Source organism: Octopus sinensis, linkage group LG9 (assembly GCF_006345805.1).
Source record: "Octopus sinensis linkage group LG9, ASM634580v1, whole genome shotgun sequence".
Lineage (NCBI taxonomy): Eukaryota > Metazoa > Mollusca > Cephalopoda > Octopoda > Octopodidae > Octopus > Octopus sinensis.
In genome coordinates, this window is record NC_043005.1 from 62220770 (window position 1) to 62244182 (window position 23413).

Sequence of the window (23413 nt, forward strand, 5' to 3'; positions counted from 1 at the left end):
GTATATATATATATATGCATGCATGTTTGTGTATATATATATATACATAATACATGTATACATATATATATATATAATATATATATATATATATATATATATATACATAATACATGTATACATATATATATATATATATATATTATATATATATATATATGCACTTCTCTGTTTCCCACCACCATAATAAAATCATTATTTAAATCCAATAATGGAAAATATTCTATGATAAGTTTACATTTGGTGAAATCAGTATAAATTGAATTAGTGTAATGTTATGGAAGTAAATATTAGATAAATATTTCTTTTTTAATTACAGGAAGTTTTCATTCAAACATTTTTTTAAAGCTATTCATTCAACATAAATTGTAATATAAATGGGTTTATGAGAATCTATACTTTTAGCTATTATCATAGAAACATTAAGCTGATTATCAACAAATTTAAGCAATTTTCAATGAGAGAGTCTCTACATGGTCAGACGATTGGCAAGAAATAGCAACTAAATATTCCTCAAGTGACATCCTACTTTGGAAACATGGGTTTCGATCCCAGCACTGCCAGTGATACTTTGATGTTTTGAGCCAAATAGGAAGATTCTACATGTTTACTTAACCTGATGAAAACCATAGCCAAATCATCTTCACATCATATATTGAATACAGACACAGTTCATATAATCCAGTATAACTCTAAAAGGTCAGTATAGTTGTAACTGGGATGCCATTGATAGTAAATCTGTTCAACTAGGATTGACTTGGAGCTAAGCAGAGGTAACTAGTATACAGGAAGGAAGTTTCTTTGTGGCTGGCTGATCTAGTAGAAATGACAGTCTAATCTCTTTCAAATCATTATTTACATTTGACGGATATTTGTCCTCATCTTGTTTGTTGTTAACACATTTTGGCTGCTATACCCTCCAGCCTTCATCAGATGTCTTGAGGGGGAAATTTCAAACCTGGGTTCTCATTCCTAAGGTATTTTTTGATGTGTTGTTGTTATTATTATTATTATTATTATTATTATTCAGGTCACTGCCTGGAATTGAACTCAGAATCTTGGGGTTAGTAGCCTGTGCTCTTAACCACTACGCCACATGCCTGTGGGCAATTATGGAGTGAATTTTAGGGCTTCTTCCTTAATACCAGTTCCCATATGATACTCATATCTGCACTTGGTCTGCTTAGGAGGTTGTTGTGCTGCTTCTTTTAGTTTTTGTATTTTCCAGTGGTGTTCTCTGTCTATCATTTTAACTTCATTCCCACTGGGAGGGGGGGGGTTGTCTCCATCTCTCCATACATGATCAGCTATACCCGATATATCAATATCTCCTCATGTCACAGCTTTGTGATGTGCACTTTGGTGGGGTGGCATGTTTTGCCTTTGTATAACCTACCACAGCTGCATGGGATGGAGTACAGTTCTTAGTCATATTCTCTTCTATTGGTGGTTTTACTCTAAGAAAATATTTGCAAAGTGTATTACTCTTGAATACTGTCCTGATGTCATATGGGCTACATATCTTTTGTATCTTTTCAGAGAGGCCTTTCACATAGGGTAGTCAGACTGTGGACAGTTTATTGGTTTCATCCTGTCTTTTCTTCATAATTGGAGTGGATAGTATGTTTTGGGGGTAGTTGTTGCTTGATAGAAATGATCAATAACAATCTATTAAGCAATAACTTGGTGGAGTATTCCAGTTCTATATTTAACCCCTTTTAGTTACCAACCTGGCTGAAACCGGCTCTGGGCTTTGAGTACAAATGTCTTGTTTTCATAAGTTTTGAATTAAAATCTTCCACCAAACCTTATTCACAATTGGAATACTGGAATACCAACTTAAAAAATTCTTTGTTATATTTAAAGTAATTGAAAGAAACACAGAGCATCTAAAAAAAAAAAAAATACAGTAACGAAAGGGTTAAGAATGACACTACCAAATGAGAGCTAGCTTAACTCACTCATTGAATGGTTAATAATAGTCTCCACTATGAGCACAATGCAGTGTCTGTCTGTGACAATATGCACTATGTTATTATCGCATTTAGCATGTTATAGGTATCTGATTGTCAAAGCTATTCTTCATCTGAAAATATGTAAATATTTGAATATTCTGACCACTCAACTGGGCTAGGCTTTCAAAAAATATAGATCACTTGAGTCTATTTGTTTGGTAATACAGAAACAAAATAACTCAAACTAGTCATTTTGTTTTCCTTCTTAAGAAATTGAAACCTGAACCATAAACCACAGCTTTGATTTCCTTGTTTAAATTAAGCTTTATTGAGTAACTAAGACTGCTTCTAGAAGATTGAACTTTTATATATTATTTAATCCTTTAGCATTCAAATTATTTTGTCAAATGTAATGATTATGTATTCACATGACAGGTCGTCATCAACTTACGACTGATTGACTTTATGAGGATTGGTGCACCAGCTCCTGGCAGCAATAGTAAATAGTCTAGTGGAAATCTAATGGGTTTAATTTCTTAGAAATTAACCTGTCTACAGGTGATGTCAGCTAACAAATGCTTCCCATAGGTTTGATTATCGATCGCCACTGTAGTTATCCCAAATGTTGGATGAATATCTTGTCAAGGAGACATTGAGGCAACCTCGTATTTGTTTATAATACGTCTACTTGAGACTCCGAAATTTTTCACTAATGCCAGTATAATAGTATAATACAGAATGCTGTGTGGGATTTTTACCTGAGAATGTATCTTATCAATGTAAGAATATAAACAAAGCTATGTAGACCTATAGGCCAACTTATGACCGAATTGACTTATGACCAGTTCGTTGGAAACAATTGTGGTTGTAAGTTGACAACGACCTGTATTTTTAATTGATCATGTATTGTCTTGTAGCTTTCAGAGTTCAATGTTGTGACTGTGTATGTTTAAAGAGATAATGTCAGGTAGGGGTGAGAGGCCAAATCTGGCCACTTTCAACATAAAACAGGAAGAATATTTGGGCTGGATATGGCCAGTTTTTTAAATGCTAAAGAGTTAATTTCAAGTTGGTTATGATTAAGCAGATCTATGATCATGGGCTTACAAACACTGACTATCCTGTTCCACTGGCTATGTTATCTTCTATGTATTTTTTTTTTCAAGACAGCATGGTGATGTCAGAAGGAAAATTAGCTGCTCTTTCTCCTCTTTCTAGCAGATGAAATGACCCTTGCTAGTTCAACTTTTAGTTCTTTGAAGCTCAGATGTCACTAAATGAAGGTAAAAAGAAAGCTGGGCATGCTATAAAGATTTATTACTTGAGCAAAGATGATATATTTGAAAGGATGCTATAAAACTGGTGTAATTATTGTCAAATTAATGGTGATGTTAACTCCATGGAAGTTGAGATAAAACATGATTTTATCAACTAAATAACAGACACAAGCCACAGATTTTACTGACAGAAAGTAACAAAGGAAATAACTAAGGCTAAAGTTCTCTAAAAATATTGGTTTCAAATTTTGGCACAAGACCAGCATTTTCAGGGGTTGGAGAGGGAGTAAGTCAATTGCATTGACCCCACTTATTTTATTGATCCTGAAAGGATGAAAGGCAAAGTCGGCTGTGATAGAATTTAAACTCAGAATGTAAAGACAGATGAAAATCCAGTAAACATTTTGACTGGCATGCTAACAAACCTACTAACTTGCCACCTATAAGTGACGACAATATTAGCATACAGGTCTAAACTATAGGAGCAATGACAAAATATGTTGTTTTCTTGGAGGTACATTCATTGAATTTAATCATTGAGTAACAATGAATATATTACTGAGTGTTGAGGTCAACAAGTATATGAGACAAAAAAGATGTTATGTTCATGTCAAGGGGCTGAAATTCTTACAGATCGGAAGAAAAAGTCATGTATAAAGCATGCATACCCACTATTGTATGTAAGATGGTAAGGTAAGTACAACATATGCAAAGCATAAAAAGAAACACAGCAGCAAGCTATTCTATACAACATATTAAACTGTTTCTGAGGTTTCAGCTCAGGAGTTTTGGGGAGCATGGAGTTAGCCCTAAGTCTTTACCATTCCTTGGTTCATCTGGTCAGGGAGGGCAGCTCTTTCTGTTCAACAGTCCCAGTTATGTGTTAAACAGATGAATACGACCCTGTGGCTAAGGCATATAGTACTCAGAGGAGTCAGTCTCTAGATATATGTTATAGAGGCCCACCAATAAGTGGACATAGCTTGATTTTATGCAAAACCAGTCCTCCTGCCTAAGGATTACATAAGCCCTGTACTTCAAGGGTAAGTTCTGGATAGCAGGTGGCTGCCAAAGTAAACTCTAGATAAGGTAATGGGAAATCAATGCCATATCTTTTCCAAGAAAAGTTATGAAGCTTCAGACTTTGGCTTGGTGGTCCATGACTGCTGATTCCTATAGACATGACACATAAAGCAAGAGAAAGGGAGTTGTTAGCACTTGTGTTAAAACAAATTTTTGAGATTGGTGTGACAGAATACTAAATGGGACCCCTTTATAAGCTAATAAATCCAGTATGTACACAGAATTCTAATACCATAGAATTTTCTACCTAGCAACAGAATGACTGCTTTCTCAATGCATTTTCTTAACTCAGAACTAGGAAAAGATCAGATTGATTCACAGATTACAGATAAAACATGATTTGATAATGCTTTAATGATAGTTGAAAACTGACTGAAAATTATTAGCTAACATCACCACCAGGCTTACTCCATTGCAACAGTTTATACCAGGTTTCTGGTCTAAGAATAACTCAGTATCTTGATGTGCTGTTTTACTCTATGACAAATTCTAAGTCTTTCCTCCTTCCTGCTTTTATTCCTGTGAGTCTTGGAGGCTCTGCAAATATCATTAATGTTTCCTTGTTCCTCTGACTAAGCCATAAAAAATGTATAAATCATATCTATTGGGATTTGAACAATGAAGAAGAAGGCCAAAGAACAGAAAAATTGGGATTTGGAACACAAGAAACAAATGTGGCACAAAATTCTACAGTATATGGGCAATAGCAGCTCTTTCATAAACCACCTTTCCAGTTACAACAATGCAGTTTTAAGGCAAACATATATTGTCATTTATGACTAAAGGAAGTTTATTATGGATGTCAGATCATTTAACAAGCTGTTAAATTCACAATAACTTCATGAATACAGCAAAGTTAAAAGTAAAATAGCAATTATTTTAATGAAAATGAAGATAAGAGTGGTATTAAAATAGCTAATGCTATACAGAGAAAATTTATTTCATGTTGTAAATATTTGATACACTATTCTAATCTTCCTCAAAATATTTGTATGCAAGTAAACAAATTTACTTTTGAAATATTGAATCTTCCCCAACTTAAATGTGTAAGTTTTAAAATATTATATTTTAATAGCTATTTTTAATAGGCACAACCTCTTCAACAGTCCCTCAGAATATACAGCAGGAATAAAAAAAGAAGGATCTTTGGGGAAGTTTAACACTGAAGTTGGCAGAGTTAATCAGTTTGGTCAAGTAAGAATTAATATTGTCCTTATAAAATGTTAATTTTATCTATATCTGTTTATCAATGCTTAATTTATATGGCCTTCTGCAAATTATTTTACTTTACTAAGTGACAGTTTAACCTAAACAGAAAATATTTGCTAATTTTTTTAACATTTTATGAGGGAGAAGGGTTAATTGCAAGGTTATATCTAGTATTAAAAACATTCAATAAATGCAAATAAACGTTTGAGTCTGTAGAATGTCTAACTTGTGTCAAAATATAAAATAGAAAATAGAATAGAAAGTATTAACTAAAAAACAAATAAACAAAACAAAAAACCTGCTTTAGCTTTGACTGCTGGCATTATTTTTATGATTATGATAGGCCATTCCCAGTTTTGAAATGAGTTATGGTGGCATAACAACTTTCCTGTTCTGGAACAGGAATATTATATTTGAAAAGTGATATTATTGATGCTACCAACATCAAAGTAGTGTACAGCAAATGTCTGCTCGCTATTTCAAGTATTTTCTTTTTTTAATTAATGGTTAAAATATTTTTATATTTTCAATACATATTAATGTTTATCAAGCAATACCTTTGATATTTCTTAGAGCTATACATGTATAGCTCTAATGGCAAACTTACACAATATTTGTTAGCTTTTAGCAACAATCACAAATGTCAGTTTATATTTATTAATTAGGTTTCATTTCATTTTATATAGCTAAAACTTCGAGATCACTGTCAACCTTTTCCTTGTAAAAACAAGAATGATATTCTACTTAAACATATTGAGTAATACTTCAATTAATATTCAACTGTTTTATGTATAACTCTACAAACAAGCAAACATTAAAACACAGAGACATATATTTATATGTCTTTAGAAGAAACTGAAGAGTCATACCATTGCAGTTCAGAGCCTCTTGCTGCATTGCAATCATTCAAGCAATAAAAAGATTTTCCTTTCTGTTGCTTCAATGACAGAGTGAATCATCAGCTCCTTCTAAATAAATAACTTCTACTATATGTAATAAGTACATTTTCTCATTTGTACACCCACTTGCATGTGTGAGCATGCACACACACACACATTATGCACATATTCACCCCCCCACCCATGAAACTATACATACATTATACATATACATATTATATATATATATATAATTATATATATGCATCTATATCAATATGTATGTGTGTATATATATATATACACATTACATATAATAAATAATTATATATACATACATATATATATATATATATATATATTAAATCCCCAAAAAGAACACCAAACAGAATAAAACAACAATTCAAGGATGTGGCACATGTAAAGTATTAGCAGACTCTCAGGGAAGGAAAGAAAGATGTTTTAACGTTTTGAGCAATGCTCTTCTTCAGAAACAGAGGGAAGTCCAGTAGAAAGGAAGATGGAGGTAGAAAATTGCTAACAATTCACATGTGGTTACATTTGTACATGTATATGTAGATATGTATGTATGTATGTATGTATCTATCTGTCTATATATGTATACATACATATACATACACACACACACACATATATATATATACATATTATCACCATCGTTTAACGTCCGTTTTCCATGCTAGCACAGGTCGAACGGTTTGACCGGGGTCTGGGAAGCCAGGAGGCTGCACCAGGCTCCAGTCTGATCTGGCAGTGTTTCTATAGCTGGATACCAACCACTCGCGGCCACAATCGGTTGGTGCTTTTTATGTGCCGCCAGCACAGATATCATAACTACAATTACCATTTGATATTTACTTTGTTGTTGATGTACTTGACTCAATAGGTTTCCTCAAGCACAGCAGGTCGTTCTGCAATCCATATATATATACATATATATATATATCATCATCATTATCAACATTTAACATCCATTGTCCATGCTGGCATGGGTTGGATGATTTGACCAGAGCTGGTAAGCTGCACCAGACTCCAGTCTGATTGTGCATGGTTTCTATGGCTGAATGCTCTTCCTAACATCGACCATTCTGAGAGTGCAATGGGTGCTTTTACATGCCACTGACATTGGTATCATTTGCATGACACCAGTATTTGCTATGATTTTTTATTTTATTTGGTTTAATGGGTCTTCTTCTCAAGCACAGCATAATGCCAAAGGTCTCAGTTATTCATCATTGCCTCCGTGAGGCCTGACACTTGAAAGGTGCTTTTCATGAGCCACCAGCATCAGCCACAACTACAGTTTCACTTGGCTTGCACATACACACATGTATACAATTATGTGCTTTGACTGCAGCATTAGAGACATTTAGCCCTTATTTCTAGCAATGTCGGTGTTTTTAACACCCTCTGTCATATTTAATGACGATTATAGTTTTCCCTTTTAGTACACACACACACACATGTGTGTGTTTGTGTGTGTGTGCGTATAAGCATACACCTGCATATTACTAGTTAGAAAGAGATTATGATACAAAAATTAGATTGTCTACTTTCATAAAAGTGTGTCTCTCTCTCCCACTATGACATCAAATGAGGCATTTAAGTTATGGCTCTCCCACCATCAACTGATTTCCTAACCAGTTCTTTCATGTGTTGTTTGGTTTTCCTCTGCCATAGGTAACTTCTTTTGTTAGCATACAATACTTTACATGTAACTGGGGTGCCATCTCTATCACATTTCCACACAAGTGCAGCCATCTGCCTTTTCAGTTTCTAAACATTTGCTATTGTTACGGAATCACCCGTCGTCGCCCGTCCCGAACAGCTTACACAAGTTCCGCCACGGAACCCAAAGAGGCGGAGAGAGGAGATACAGATAGATACTGCCACAACCTCAACAGCACAGAGATACAGAGGCACAACCCGAGATACAACCCAAAGAGGCAAGGCAACAACTGGCAACACTGGCTTATATTCAAACAACAGTTTATACGACAATCAATTGCTACACATCAAATACATTTAAGGCAAACAACAAATCAATACATCATACGGTACACCACAGATCAAAGCATTTAACAACATGCATGTAACAATATAACAGTGTTCAGTAACGACACAACAAGTCCAGATCAAATAATGTTCACGATACGTCACAGTCCAATCAGAACACTTCGATACATTATACAATGTTCGTATCACAACAGTTCACGTTACAATTCAACAAGTCCTTTACTCAATTCACAATGTTCTTTATCGACTACATCGACAGAGTCCTTCTTTTTCTCTCTTCTTTTCTTTTACATCGTGACACATATCAATGCACAACACATACCTTAATTCCTAACTGAATCGCCAGTGTCCCATTCTGCACTCATCTCTTAATACTGCTAAATCCTCTGAATACTCTGCTAATTCCCCTCTGTGCATATTCCAATCGCTTGCTCCTAGGCCTCCTCGCATCCCAGCTCGCTCCCAGGAATTCCAACGCTTGCTCCTTAAATCCAAGGTTCCATCTACTCGCTCTGACCTCCAGAGTCCGTCTGTCTTCCTCGAGGGCCGGCCAGCGACTACAGGATCCGTCTGTGTTCCTCGACGACCGCTCAACGACTGCCCTTCTTGACGACCAGCTACCAACTACCCAGATCCGTCCTTCCTGACGACCAACTGCGAACTACCAGACCTCACTTCGTCTCTGTCCTTCTTCCACTCCCCTCATCTCCCTCTGTCTATATCGCTCTTACCCTTTCTAACTGCCCTGGTCCTTATACCCTATCTATATCGCCTGCTGTCTCTTAGCCTCTCCATCCGTCCCTTTAGCCTTATACTCTATCTCTATTTGCTCTCAGCCCTTAATCTGTCTTCCTCTTTACTTCTTCAAGGGGTGCTCAGAATGACCTCCAATCGACCGCACAAGGTCAGAAAGGTCCCTCCAAAACCCATTAGTCTTCCGTGAACAAAAGACTGTCACTTTTCTACTAGACATGCCGGAACCATAATTCCAATGTGGGTCACCGGGAAATGTACCAGCTAAAACGTAACACTATGTTAATTAATCTCTTAGTAATTAAGAAAAGAAAATGATTATTTGTGTAAGATTACTTCACCTGAGATGAGTCTGTTCAGAAAACCAAAACTAATTTGTAAACAAGTGCAAAGCTACAGTCATATTTTACTACAACAATAGCAGTAACAGAAATATAACTACTTGGAACAGTCATCAATATCACAGAGGCACAAAAGGAGATTGTAGAAGAACTTAGGCTAACAATATCAGTGTTAATTGCATCACTAATTAATATTCCCTCTTCTTTCAATCTTAGTACAGTTTATATCTTCTGGCTGACTTTCATAGTTAGCAGCATGTTCAGTAGGATATATGTTTCCTAATGATAGTAATTTGAGCAAGAAATAAGAATTGTGGAACCCATGTTTTTCCAAAGTCCATTACAACTCCAGAGCAATGAAATAATTAATGTTGACTGGTAATAAAAAATGGATTGTAGACTTAAAAAATTTTTAGAGCTTACATTTTATTTTTTACTATACTTAAATTATAGTTCTGATAAAATGTATTTTTCTGAATAAATGTTTAGATCAAAGCATTATAAGCCAACTCAATAGTGCTCAACCCACAGTACAGGATGTTGGACGAATGAGGTCTTGTGCTAGTTAAGTTATGAAACCCTTGATTTTGAACGTCAGGCATACATGCTCAGGAAATTCATCGTTAAAATTTGGGGTTGGGGTTGGGGAAGAAGATGGGCTCCACCGCCCTGCCACTGGTCAACAGGGCCCTGTGCTTAAGCACACCTAAGCACAATAGTAAATCTGGCACTGTCAACCCTATAGACTTAGGATCATAAATCTGGAGCTTAACATGGCTTCCATGGCATATAATTGACTGGTATTACAACACTCTTCATCTGAATGTGACACTAAGCCATCACAAGGTTGACTTCCAAGCTAATACTGGAACTCATTTATAGCTGAGTGGAGTGCAGGAATGTGAAATGAAGAGTTTTGCTCAAGAACACAATGCCTTGCTCAGTCAAAGAATTGAAACCACTATCTTATGATCATGAGTGTAATACCCTAACCACTAGGCTATGTGCCTATACAACATGAAATAAGTTTACAGTGAGCTGAATCACAGAACAATTTTGACTCCTCTTATTAGTTTTTTTGTGGTAACTATTGAGTAATTAGGATGATATAGTGTTTTGTTGGTTCCTATTACTTGTAATATGTTAGTGAGTAGAGACTAGACAATTAGTCAATTGTATTTTTTCAAAGCAGTATCTACAAATACAGCAGCTGTGGTTGCTCTTCATATATAAACAAGCAGATAAGATATACTTTGAGTTAAAATTCTGTTTTTCTTAATGCTTCTAAAGTAGACATAAGTTAAAGTGACTGTTTAACTAGCTGCATACATTACACATAAAAAACAAGTCTTGTAGATAGTCATCTCCATCCCACCCTACCCCCCAAAAGTGGAGTCTAGGATATTTACCCCCACTCCATGGATAATAATCCCCCAAGGACAATTACCTCTGAGGACCACAGATGATGATTTAAAACTTCTTAATATACTGGAGAAGTGGATTATTAACCAAGGGGGTAAGTGACTTAGGGAGTAGTTGTCGTCAGGGAGAATTGTTCTACGGGGGTGTAATTGTTCTAGTGGGGTGACTGTCCTGATACAAAAAAGAGTACTGTAAAAACTATAAACTAAAGATCTTAAATACTATCGCATTGCATATATAAAATTTGTTTTTGGTAATTAGGAAACAAGGTGGTTCTATGATAAGAAGGTAAGAAGTTTGCTTCCCAACCACATGGTTCCGGTTTCAGTTCCACTGAACATACACTGGGTATGTGTAACCTACGATAGCCTTGAGTTGACCAAAGCCTTGTCAGGCGCAGGAGTGGCTGTGTGGTAAGTAGTTTGTTTACCAACCACATGGTTCCGGGTTCAGTCCCACTGCGTGGCACCTTGGGCAAGTGTCTTCTACTATAGCCTCGGGCCGACCAAAGCCTTGTGAGTGGATTTGGTAGATGGAAACTGAAAGAAGCCCGTCGTATATATGTATATATATGCATGTGTGTGTTTGTGTGTCTGTATTTGTCCCCCTAGCATTGCTTGACAACCGATGCTGGTGTGTTTATGTCCCCGGTACTTAGCGGTTCGGCAAAAGAGACCGATAGAATGAGTACTGGGCTTACAAAAGAATAAGTCCTGGGGTCGAGTTGCTCGATTAAAGGCGATGCTCCAGCATGGCCGCAGTCAAATGACTGAAACAAGTAAAAGAGTAAAGAGAGATATGGTCAACAGGAAGAACTCTTAGTGTGTGTGTGTTTGCACCAGTGTTTGTGCCACACTACTGCTTGATATCTGATGTTGGTTTGTTTACATATCTGTAACTTAAGTAGTTCAACAAAAGACCAATAGAATAGCTTATCAAAAATATGGTCAGTACTGGGGTTGATTCATTTGACTAAAATTCTTCAAAGTCATGCCCCAGCATGGCCACAGTCTAATGACTGGAACAACTAAAAGATAACAGATATAATAAAAATGTCTAACAGACTCATCTTGTATTTGATTTTAATCATATAGGCGCAGGAGTGGCTGTGTGGTAAGTAGCTTGCTAACCAACCACATGGTTCTGGGTTCAGTCCCACTGCGTGGCATCTTGGGCAAGTGTCTTCTGCTATAGCCCCGGGCCGACCAATGCCTTGTGAGTGGATTTGGTAAACGGAAACTGAAACTGTGTGTTTGTGTTTGTCCCCCTGGCATTGCTTGACAACCGATGCTGGTGTGTTTACGTCTCCATCACTTAGCGGTTCGGCAAAAGAGACCGATAGAATAAGTACTGGGCTTACAAAGAATAAGTCCCGGGATCGATTTGCTCGACTAAAGGTGGTGCTCCAGCATGGCTGCAGTCAAATGACTGAAACAAGTAAAAGAGAGTAAGTAAAAAGATGTAAATTTTCTACTTTTCACTTTTCAGACATTGCTAATATGCCACCCAAAGATAATCAGAGATGTTACCAATTGAAATTTTGTGAAAATCAAGTAGATGAATCAAACTAATCATTACAAGATGTTTTTTTTTTTTTTCAAATGGAACTTACCTTGCCCTCTCGTGTTAAACCCTTCTCATTATTTGCAGGAAAAAGCTTTAAAGTAACTGGTCCACTGAATTTGGCCTGAAAAGAGAAAGAAAGAATCACTTGTAATATAACAGAACTGACTATCATTATGAAACAAACTTTTAATCTGTTTGCTTTTACAACGTTGCTGCTGTGCCACAAATATTTAATATTAATTTCATTAACAAGGTGGTGAGCTTGCAGAATTGTTAGCATGCAAAGCAAAATATTTAGCAGCATTTTGTCTGTCTTTACATTCTGAGTTCAAATTCCATGGAGGTCTACTTTGCCTTTCATCCTTTCAGGGTCAATAAAATAATTGCCAGTTGAGCATTGGAATTGAAGTAATTGACTTAACCCTGAAATTGCTGGCCTTGTGCCAAAATTTGAAACCAATATTAGTTACATTAAAGTTAGCTAACTTCAAAAATTAATAGGTTTCTTAAAGATTAATCAACAATGTATTCAATGTTTTAGAATTTTCAAATGTGGTGAGTTAGTAGAATTGTTAATACACCAGTGGCATTTTGTCTGTCTTTGTGTTCTGAGTTCAAATTCTGCCAAGGTCAACCGTGTCTTTCAGGGATCAATAAAATAAGTGCCAGTTGTGCACTGGGGTTGATGTAATTGACTTTTCCCCACTTTCCCAAAATTGTTGGCCTTGTGCCAGAAACCTGAAACTAATATTTTAGAAATTTCAAAAAAAAAAAAAAATCAAAAGATTATCAAATACATTTCTTGTTCCATGATATGTAATTTTATATGTGATTTTATCAACAGGTTTTGACATAGTAAATGAAAATATATGAATAATACAAATAAGAAGGTGACCAATCATGAGGATTTTACAAAAACTATATTCACTCAATAGTTAGGCTCTAAGAAACATAAACTTTGAGCTTCTAAAAAATGTAAATATTAAGCATGATTAAAACAGTTTAAATGTCTGAAAAGATGTGTTGTTAATATGGATATGATTTTTATGAATGTTAGCCCCATCTTTAGAGAAAGGAAATATTAAAAAATTTGTATGATCTGTTGATTTGTGTCAAATCCTTCAATGCATGCCAGTATAGAATACTGATGATGATGATGAAGATGATGATTAATATGTTTTGATTGATTAAACAGCTGATAATCATCATTGTCTGTTTCATTTACACAAGTCAAGAGATAAGAAAATTATTTCCCTTAATTTAGAAATAAAGATCATAACTAGTCCAGTACCTTGTACACATCCAGAAATAAGTCACCAGAAGACAAGTGGACATTAAGCTGATCAAAATTTCATGAAGTGGTAAATATTATAATATCACCCTCCCCCCACCTCACCTTTAAAATGTGGTTAATAGTGAAAAGAATAATTGTATTAACCTCCAAATTATAATTATAAGTGCAGAAATGCACATTATGGTGGACTGTGATACTGAAATCATGTCAAAATCTAATGGTAATGAAGAAACCCATGGCTACTGTGTTGTAAACAGATGAACCTGCTATATTCCTATACGTTCTAATTTGTATATATATAAAACACTTGTTGCGTTTTACATGTTTAATAGAGAACACTACCTATTCTACATAGTACTAAATACACTGTGGTAGCTCTAAAGCATGTCATCAACTTCATGTTATTAGTTTGCAAATATCTATATCATATGTGGATCATGGGTGGGTTGTGTGTTCAAACTTGTCTTGGTATATTTGATCTAATCACTTTAAGAATACTGAAGTAATAGTTGTTTTAGGTTTCCACTTATATTTTTACCATGTTTCCCTCCCATTTTTTTTTTAGCTGTATTTTAAAGAAGGTATCTCTTTCTACCTTTTGGGACCAAGATATATTGAGCTAAAAGCCAAGAAGGGAATTGACAGAAATTATTACCAAGAGTTGGATACAAGTCTAAAAAGACACTGTCTTCAAGCCAACTGTGCATCTACAGTCATTTTAACTTGCTAGAAATAACATCCAAATTTTCTTTAAATCATATCCTACTATCTTAAAAAAGATAAATACACATCTCATGTTATGCTATATAACTTTATGTCTGAACAATAGGTGGAATAGCCATAGATGAATTGTCCTTTGATAATATTTCCAAAATATAATTCCAAACCATATATCTACACCAATATTTCTCCATAGCATCACATATTACTGTAGTAAATTAACAGAAACACCAACTTTCAATAACTGGTTTGAAACATTCCTGTTAATTTTACATTCCTAAAATCTTTGGGTAAGACAATCATAAGTTCTTTCTTCTTCCCTAAACTTTTGATTTTATTGCCTACTTTATAAGAAACAATTACCTCCTGTCAAGGAAAAGACTAATAAACCAATTGAGATTTCATAAATCAGAAGATAAGATCTCTGTTATATATTTATTACCTCTGAAATATATATAAGAGATTGATTATTATTTCTTTCTGTAGCTTCAATCCATAGAATATCTGAGAAATAATTAAGTCTTCTTTATATTTATCCTTTCAATCTAACATTCACAGTATAATTAGTGACTAAATGGAATTGCCTTATAGCATTTATTTTCCTTTTTTAAAAATTTATTTATTATTATTATCATATTTTCTAATTATTATCTCTTAGATACACTAATTTTATTTCATAATAGTGTGGAGCAATATCTCACTTTCATGAATTGTGTAGTTTCCATTTTAACAGGCAATGGTGAGAAATAAAAGAAATACACTTACTAAAGTTGCCTTTCTTCTTTTATAATTCTTTTTTTGTACTTAATTTATATGGCTCTAATAATCCTTTCTACTATAGACACAAGACCTGAATTTTTTTTTGTGGGGGGTGGGTTAAGTCAATTACTCAACTGGTACTTAATTTATCGACCCTAAAAGGATGAAAGGCAAAGTTGGCTTTGGCAGAATTTGAACTCAGCACGTAGTGGCAGACAAAATACCTATTTATTTACTACCCACAAGGGGCTACACACAGAGGGGACAAATAAAGACAGACAAACAGATTAAGTCGATTATATCGACCCCAGTGTGTAACTGGTACTTATTTAATTGGCCCCGAAAGGATGAAAGGCAAAGTTGACCTTGGCGGAATTTGAACTCAGAACGTAGCGGCAGACAAAATACCGCTAAGCATTTTGTCTAGTATGTTAATGATTCTGCCAGCTTGCTGTCTTGATATGGCTGTAAATAATAACAGCAGGAGATATTTGTTCTGAAAGAACCAGAATGTTGTACTAAAATGTTCATTAATATATCATGCTGTACACGTAACCATAATTAATGGACATGTAATGTTAATATCTCAGGAAGGTTGAGAGCAAGCAAGTTAAGTAAGTGGATGTACATGAAAGTTAATATTTTCAGTGGAGATTACTGACTTGTTTGGTAAAGTAATATAAGTGGAGGATTAACATGGTTTAAAAGGTGCAGCATGCTGAAGTTGAAGGATTTCCATACCAAAAATTATATCTATATTAATAAATGTGAAATTCTGTCTGTTTGGGACCCCTGTATCTCAGTCTAAATTTGCTCTACATAGACATATTATACCGTTTTGGAATCAGGATGACCCCAAGATTGAAAATTTGCCCTTCATTTGGTTCTTGAACACCCAGCATTGGGATCTGATTTAAAAGCATTTGGGTTGCTATTTCTAGCAAATAAAGTGACTGTGAGAAGTTTCAGTGACACAGTACAAGAGTTCCTCTCTTAGCTTAAAGTTTTACAAAAGAATATAGTGGTTCTTTTATCTTTTTCAGTCATCAGACTGTGGTCAAGCTGGGGCACCATCTTGAAGAATTTTAATCGAACAAATCAACACTAGTTCTTTCTTTTTTATTCCTGGCACTTTTTTTTTATTGGTCTCCTTTACCAAACTGCTAAGATATATGAATGTAAACATACCAACACCAGTTATCAAGCAGTGGTGGGAGACAAACACAAAGCCACAATATTATATATATATATATATATATATATATATATATATATATATACCCTCTATTTTGCAGAAAAAAGTGTTGGTGGCCGCCAACACTTCTGCAAAATAGGGGGTAGCTTATCCTGTTCAGGCTATATTATTAGCATTACCCTGCGTTTGAGAATTTAACTTTCTAAGACATCTCAACTCTTCTAAAGCAAAGTTTGTTTGTTTTGTTTACAATCATCTTAATTTGAATTTAATATCTATATCTATCTATCTATCTATCTATATATATATATATATATAATATATATATATATATGTGTGTGTGTGTGTGTATATATATATGTGTTTATATATAAGTGTATATATATATATATATGTATATATATATATATATATATATATATATATATGTATGTATATGTATGTATATATATATATATACATATATATACTCTCTCTCTTTTACTCTTTTACTTGTTTCAGTCAGTTGACTGCGGCCATGCTGGAGCACCGCCTTTCGTCGAGCAACTCGACCCCGGGACTTATTCTTTGTAAGCCCAGTACTTATTCTATCGGTCTCTTTTGCTGAACCGCTAAGTGACAGGGACATAAACACACCAGCATCAGTTGTCAAGCAATGCTAGGGGGACAAACACAGACACGCAAACATATATATATATATATATATATATATATATATACATATATACGACGGGCTTCTTTCAGTTTCCGTCTACCAAATCCACTCACAAGGCTTTGGTCGGCCCGGGGCTTTAGCAGAAGACACTTGCCCAAGATGCCACGCAGTGGGACTGAACCCGGAACCATGTGGTTGGTTAGCAATCTACTTACCACCCAGCCACTCCTGCGTCTATTAATATACCTTCTATTCAAATTTTAAAAGAACTCTGAAAATTTGTGAACTTATAAGTTTTTCATTTAAACTGAACTTAAAATAATAACATATTGGTAGGGTATCAATAAATACTTTATCATTATTGCTCTCCTGAGTTCTGGGCCACAGGCGCAATTATCCCCTTGCAGGAGCTAGCTTAAAAGTCTGTACGGAGTGTAGCTTTTAAGCTAATACAGTATAAACTATAAGCATCAACTTTTAGAATAGGTACATGATATTCTTGCACATTCTAAGAAGTAATTAAAAGGGTTGGTGACAGCAAGAGCATCCAGCTATAAACCACTACCTCAGAAAAACCCTCTAGACCATGCCAGCATAGAAAAGTGGACATAAAATGTTGCTGCTGTTGATGATAATGATGTTCAGATGATGTCGTAACTACCTAAATGATACTTTATGAATAAAAAGGACTAATAAATATGCATATATTATAGTTCTTTGCGGTGCAATGTTACATAACAAAGTCTGTATTGAAGATCAGTTATTACATCCAATATATGTTATATTAAATGTGCAATAGACTGATATTATCATTATTTAATTATCATTGTTTATAATAAATTGAAATACTAGCACTGAAAAACCTGAAATCTTTAAACAATAGATGAGTATAATATGTGTTCTGATTATTGTACCATGTTTCTTTTATAGCAGTTTGAAATATATCTCTTTTATTCCTGATTCTATGATATTAACCTCTCTTTTACTTTTGTCCACAGATCAGAACTTTTATTTTAGAATTCTTTATCTTATACTTATTATTTATGTCTTTTGTCATTTGATTTAGTTATGTTGTATTTTGGTGATGAATTATTACATTTAAACATAGAACCATCACAATTAGTTACAGAATTTGAGCTTTACTTTTACTTATGCTGATGAACAGAAAGAGAATTTTAGATCTTTATATATTATTTGTTTAATGCCTGATTTTCCATGATAGCATGGGTTAGGTGAATACCCATAACTAAGGTACTGTTTTACATCTGGATGGATGCCTTTCTTGCCATTAAGCCATGCCTGTATTCAAATAAGAGATTACTCAATATAATTTGACCACTGGTTGAATTAAAAGTCAACTGATATCAAATACTAGTATGAATATCAATATCTCTAAATTTTCAAAGATCTAAAGAGAGAAAAATCTGGATGTAGTTTTTTTTTTTTTCTGCAAACAAAACTGTCCAACATTGCATAAATCTTTTAGAACTAAGTTTTGCAGCACAGAAGATTAGTAAATAATCCTGTCATTATTATTCTCATAGAGTAAGGTGGAGAGCTGGCAGAATCGTTAGCATGTCAGGCAAAATGTTTAGTGGCATTTTGCTAGTCCTTATGTTCTGATTTCAAGTTCCACCGTGGTTCACTTTTCCTTTCATCCTTTCATAGTCAATAAAATAAGTACCAGTTGAGTACCAGGGTCAATATAATTGACTTACCCGCTCTCGTAAAATTGCTGGCCCCCTGCCAAAATTTGAAACCCTTATTATTCTCACAGAGTGGACTTGAATTTGTTCATTATTTCTTTTCAGCCATTTGGAAACCAGACAATTTCTTGCTCATCAATAATACATGTATGAAATATACTTTACTATATTCCTACATTATAAAACCTTCTTGATGACCTTAATTTTTGGTTAATTTGTTACTTGACCCAATTTTGAAATATCTGGACATTAATGAACAAGTTATCTAAGATTCTACAATATTTACATTGTTCTTCATAATATTTACATCTTCTTTATTTATATTAATAGTTATTAAATATAAATAATTTCAATGAAGTATCTCATTTCACGAATCATATTTCTAATTTCAATGTGGCTCGGGGGGGGGGGGGCATTTGGTTGATATTTCTAGCAATTCAAGTGACCATATGACGCAGGCAACTTTTTGGGAAGCAGGCTACCTGGAACACAGCTCATCATTAGGCAGGCTAACCTACTAAAAAAGTGGTAGGTATTCTTTTGTTAGTTGTTTCACAGGCTGCAGATTGCCCATGATTGATATAAAAGCTTTCCATTAAAGGTAGGCAGAGATTAATAGGCTGAGGTAAAAATATATAGTCAAATGATCTGAATATGCCTTTTTCTTCTCCTCCTCGTCATTCAGTGTCCATTTACCATGCTGGCATGGGTGGAACGGTTTGACAAGAGTTGACCAGCCAGAGAACTGCCCAGGCTCCAATTGTCTGTTTTGACATGGTTTCTATGGCTGAATGCCCTTCCTAATGCCAACCACTTTACAGAGTGTACTGGGTGCTTTTAAGTTGGCACCAGCATGGGTGCTTTATACAGGGATGCTTTAATTTTATATGTTGTTAAAACTTATTTTACGATCTCTTGATGAATTTATACCAAAGTAGACACTACAGCACAGCCAACATCTTTCATCAAATACACTAGTTTTTGTTAAATTATTATTTCGACATAGATTTTTGACTTCCTTCTTTCTTACAATGTACATATGAAATAAATATTGCTAGTAATATAACCTTGAATATTGTCGATATTTTTATAAGCATAAGCATAAAAAAACATGTTTATTTAATTTTAATTTTATTTACGGCTAAGTAGAAGAAGGATGAGCTTTTTTCAGGGCTTCCTGGATTGGTAGGAAGAAGTTACCGTCAGACTGGATATTTAGAAATGCAATGGATTCTGCAAAAGGAATCCAAGAATGAGAGATGGAGGTGAGGGTTGGGGGGATATTAAACTGGTCATAAAATGATTTCTAATTAAATGAAGAAATTGAAATGTATTGTGACCTCCTTGATAATAGATTCAAAACTGTATCAATCTGGTTAAGTGCAATACTTAAATATCTAAGAAAAATACTTTGAAATTCTGATGATTTTGATTGTAACTTCATCAATTAGATTAGTAAATTACTGTAGGTCATTGCAAGTGAAAAGATCATATACAGAGAAGTTCAGAAATAATATCTAATTAAAATTAATGTGTAGAGAACAAAAGTCTGAATATATGTTATACAATAATAGAATTTCTTCAAATTAACCAAAGATATTATCTGTTTATTACTATAATATACATGTGTCTATGAGTGGGTGTTTGAACATTTGCAATTGTCTTAAACTCTAAATGCACATTTTTACCAACTTTTAAATTCTTAAATTCTGAGGGAGATGAGTCAGGAATGTATTTGTTATTCAAGGAATCTTTCTTGCCTAAAGGCATGACATGTCTTTAGACAACCCAAGAACAGAAGCTTCTTTGTAGTTGCTTCATTTGCTGAAATAACATCTAAATCTCTCTCGAATCACATTCTACTGTTCTTAAAAAATTAAGACTCACTGGATGATGATAATAGTCTCTCTCATGTTGATTTTTCATAAATGAGCATCAAGTCATTTGATCAAGTGAGTAACCTGCTCACTGAATGAGCATATAAAGTAGCTGAGTATTTGATAGACATATGTATTTCAATGATATTCTCTGGTAGAATTAGTATGGCACAAGTGTTATAAACTTGGACCTTTTGAAGTACAGATGCAATCTATCTTAAGGGTTTCTACAATTTCTGTCCAGACAAATTCACTCACAAGTTTTATGTCAACCAAGGTTAAAATAAATGTACTTGCCCAAGATGCCACCAGTAAAATTGAACTCAAGCCTGCTTGATCAGGGTTGGTCTGGGGTTAAACACCAAAAACAACATATCTACAGTAGCAAAGTTTTAATTCATATCATATCTTGTAGTCAAGTATTTTAATTTAAAATCCAGTTTGTCTACTAATATTGAATTTATTTTCTATTTTATCAAACTATATATATTTTTATACTAACATTAAATATAATTTTTTTAATATTTTATTAATATATTAAGATTGTTAATTTCCAGGCAAGTAAGTATTTTAGTTAATGCCAAAAGATATCATAAAAATACGATAAAATAAAATTGAAAACAATTGATTAATTTAAAAATAATATCTTATCTTGTGAATCAAATAATATAAAAGAAGTCCATTATAAACGCTGGATAAAATATTTTTGCATTTGAAATGATTCTTTATTTTAAAATGTTAGTTCAGGAAATAGCTGAAAATATTTCTATGTGGAAAGGAAATATAATATGAAAAATAAGTGATTGTCTTTGTAGTTAAAATTTAATTGAATATGCAAGCTATGAACTTAAATAGAAACCTTTTAAGCTGATGCATTTGCAATGTTCTATCTCATTTATTTGTTTACACACACACACACACACACACACACAGAGAAACTTTTTCTTTTGATTTAGTTTCGTGCAGAATTAAATGAAGCTTCAGTTTCAAAATAGATTTTCAACTTTCTCTTATGAAATAGCTTCATTACAACTACAAAAGAAAAAAAAAGCCTGAAATACTTATTTAAAGACTGCTCCCTTAATCTCACAGTTGAAGATTATTTAGGATGTAGTTAATATAAGAACTTTGACATGTATTAACTAAAATTTTTGTAAGAAAGAGAGTTATAAATTTCGAGTAAAGAATCAATATTTTAAACAAATTTCTAAAATCATACTATCTTTGTTCAAGTGGCTCTTGAAATTATCTTTTAGAATAAATATATTATGGATGATATTTATATTAACTTATCAGCAATTATGAGATAATTCTCAAACAGAATTACTTAATATGATATAATAATTACAAATATAAAATAGTGATATAGGAATTATTGAAGTTGATGATTTTTAAAGCTATTTATTCACTGATGCTGACATGAACATTAAATCATACAGAAACAAAATTTTCACAACATAGAAACAAAATGCAGCAAAACTAAAAATGAATTATATAAACTAGAAAAATCCTTCATTACATCACAGAAACTGATATTAAAATATTTATGAAAAGTGGGTTTTAGGCATTAAACAAGAATAACATTGTTTTGAAGAAGAGCTAAATATAATTGCAATTTGTTTCAGTACCTGAAAAATGTTGCACTAGATTTGATATTAAAATGACTATTATGGAAGTGGGGGGAAAAAAATCAATGGTTTGTGGTATTTAAGAATGACAGATCATTCTGAGATAATATAACATATTACATTAATGTAGTTATTGACACCTGTACTTTTCCTTATATGCTAAGTGACATTTCTTAATTCAAACAAATATCAATATATGTGTGCATATATATACATACACATGAACATGCTTTAAAAATTCCTTGGTGATGATATTACAAAGAAAACTTTGAGATCAAAGAAGAATAGGAAATATTAAATTAGCAAATAATTGTAAAAGAAATAAAACAAACTTTGACATACAGCATTGACTGGAAAACTAACAGAACATAAAAGAGAAATATATGAAATATGAATCAGGAGAATGTAGTCATCAAAGAAATGATAATCAATAATAGATTAGTGTATTAATTAAAGAGGAAAAGAGGCTTGGTAAGTAAATATTTAAAAGAAAAAAGAATTAGATTAACATCCAGTACAGCCGGAAGAAAGAAGCGGAAAAAAAGATAAGATGTAAGTGAGACCACCCCCACACATTTATATTTATTAATACACGTGATGATTGTATGTGTGAATATATATATATCTTGTGTGTACAGTAAGAAATAAGATGTATAGGTTAGAGCTCCATGTAGATTAACATTATCCAGTCAACTTCCAGTACAGTGGTTAGTTGACCACTGTACTTAGTAGTAATACTAGTTATCATATATAGGAAGAAACTAAGATGAATAACAGTTTGAATATTTAGTTACTAGAGAAATATTTTATTGCATTCTGTTACAGAAATCAAATATACATATATGTACGCTCACGGAGTGGTTGGCATTAGAAAGGGTATCCAGCTGTAGAAAAACTGCCAGATCAGACTGGAGCCTAGTGCAGCCTCCTGGCTTCCCAGACCCTGGTCGAACCGTCCAACCCATGCTAGCATGGAAAACGAACGTTAAACGATGATGATGTATGTATATAAGTATGTATATATAAGTATATATACATATGTAAGTACATATAAGTAT

At 33.7% G+C, this 23413-nt stretch overlaps 1 protein-coding gene across 13 annotated transcripts in view; it reads right to left on the reverse strand.

Moving 5' to 3' along the window:
- Positions 1–23413, reverse strand: part of LOC115215814 (MAGUK p55 subfamily member 7) — a 930620-nt gene that overhangs the window by 106708 nt on the left and 800499 nt on the right. For all 13 annotated transcript variants that reach the window (XM_036506006.1, XM_036506002.1, XM_036505998.1 and 10 more), the window contains one exon: positions 12568–12642. In XM_036506006.1, coding sequence (XP_036361899.1) covers positions 12568–12642 — 75 coding nt within the window. The remainder of the gene's footprint in view (positions 1–12567; positions 12643–23413) is intronic.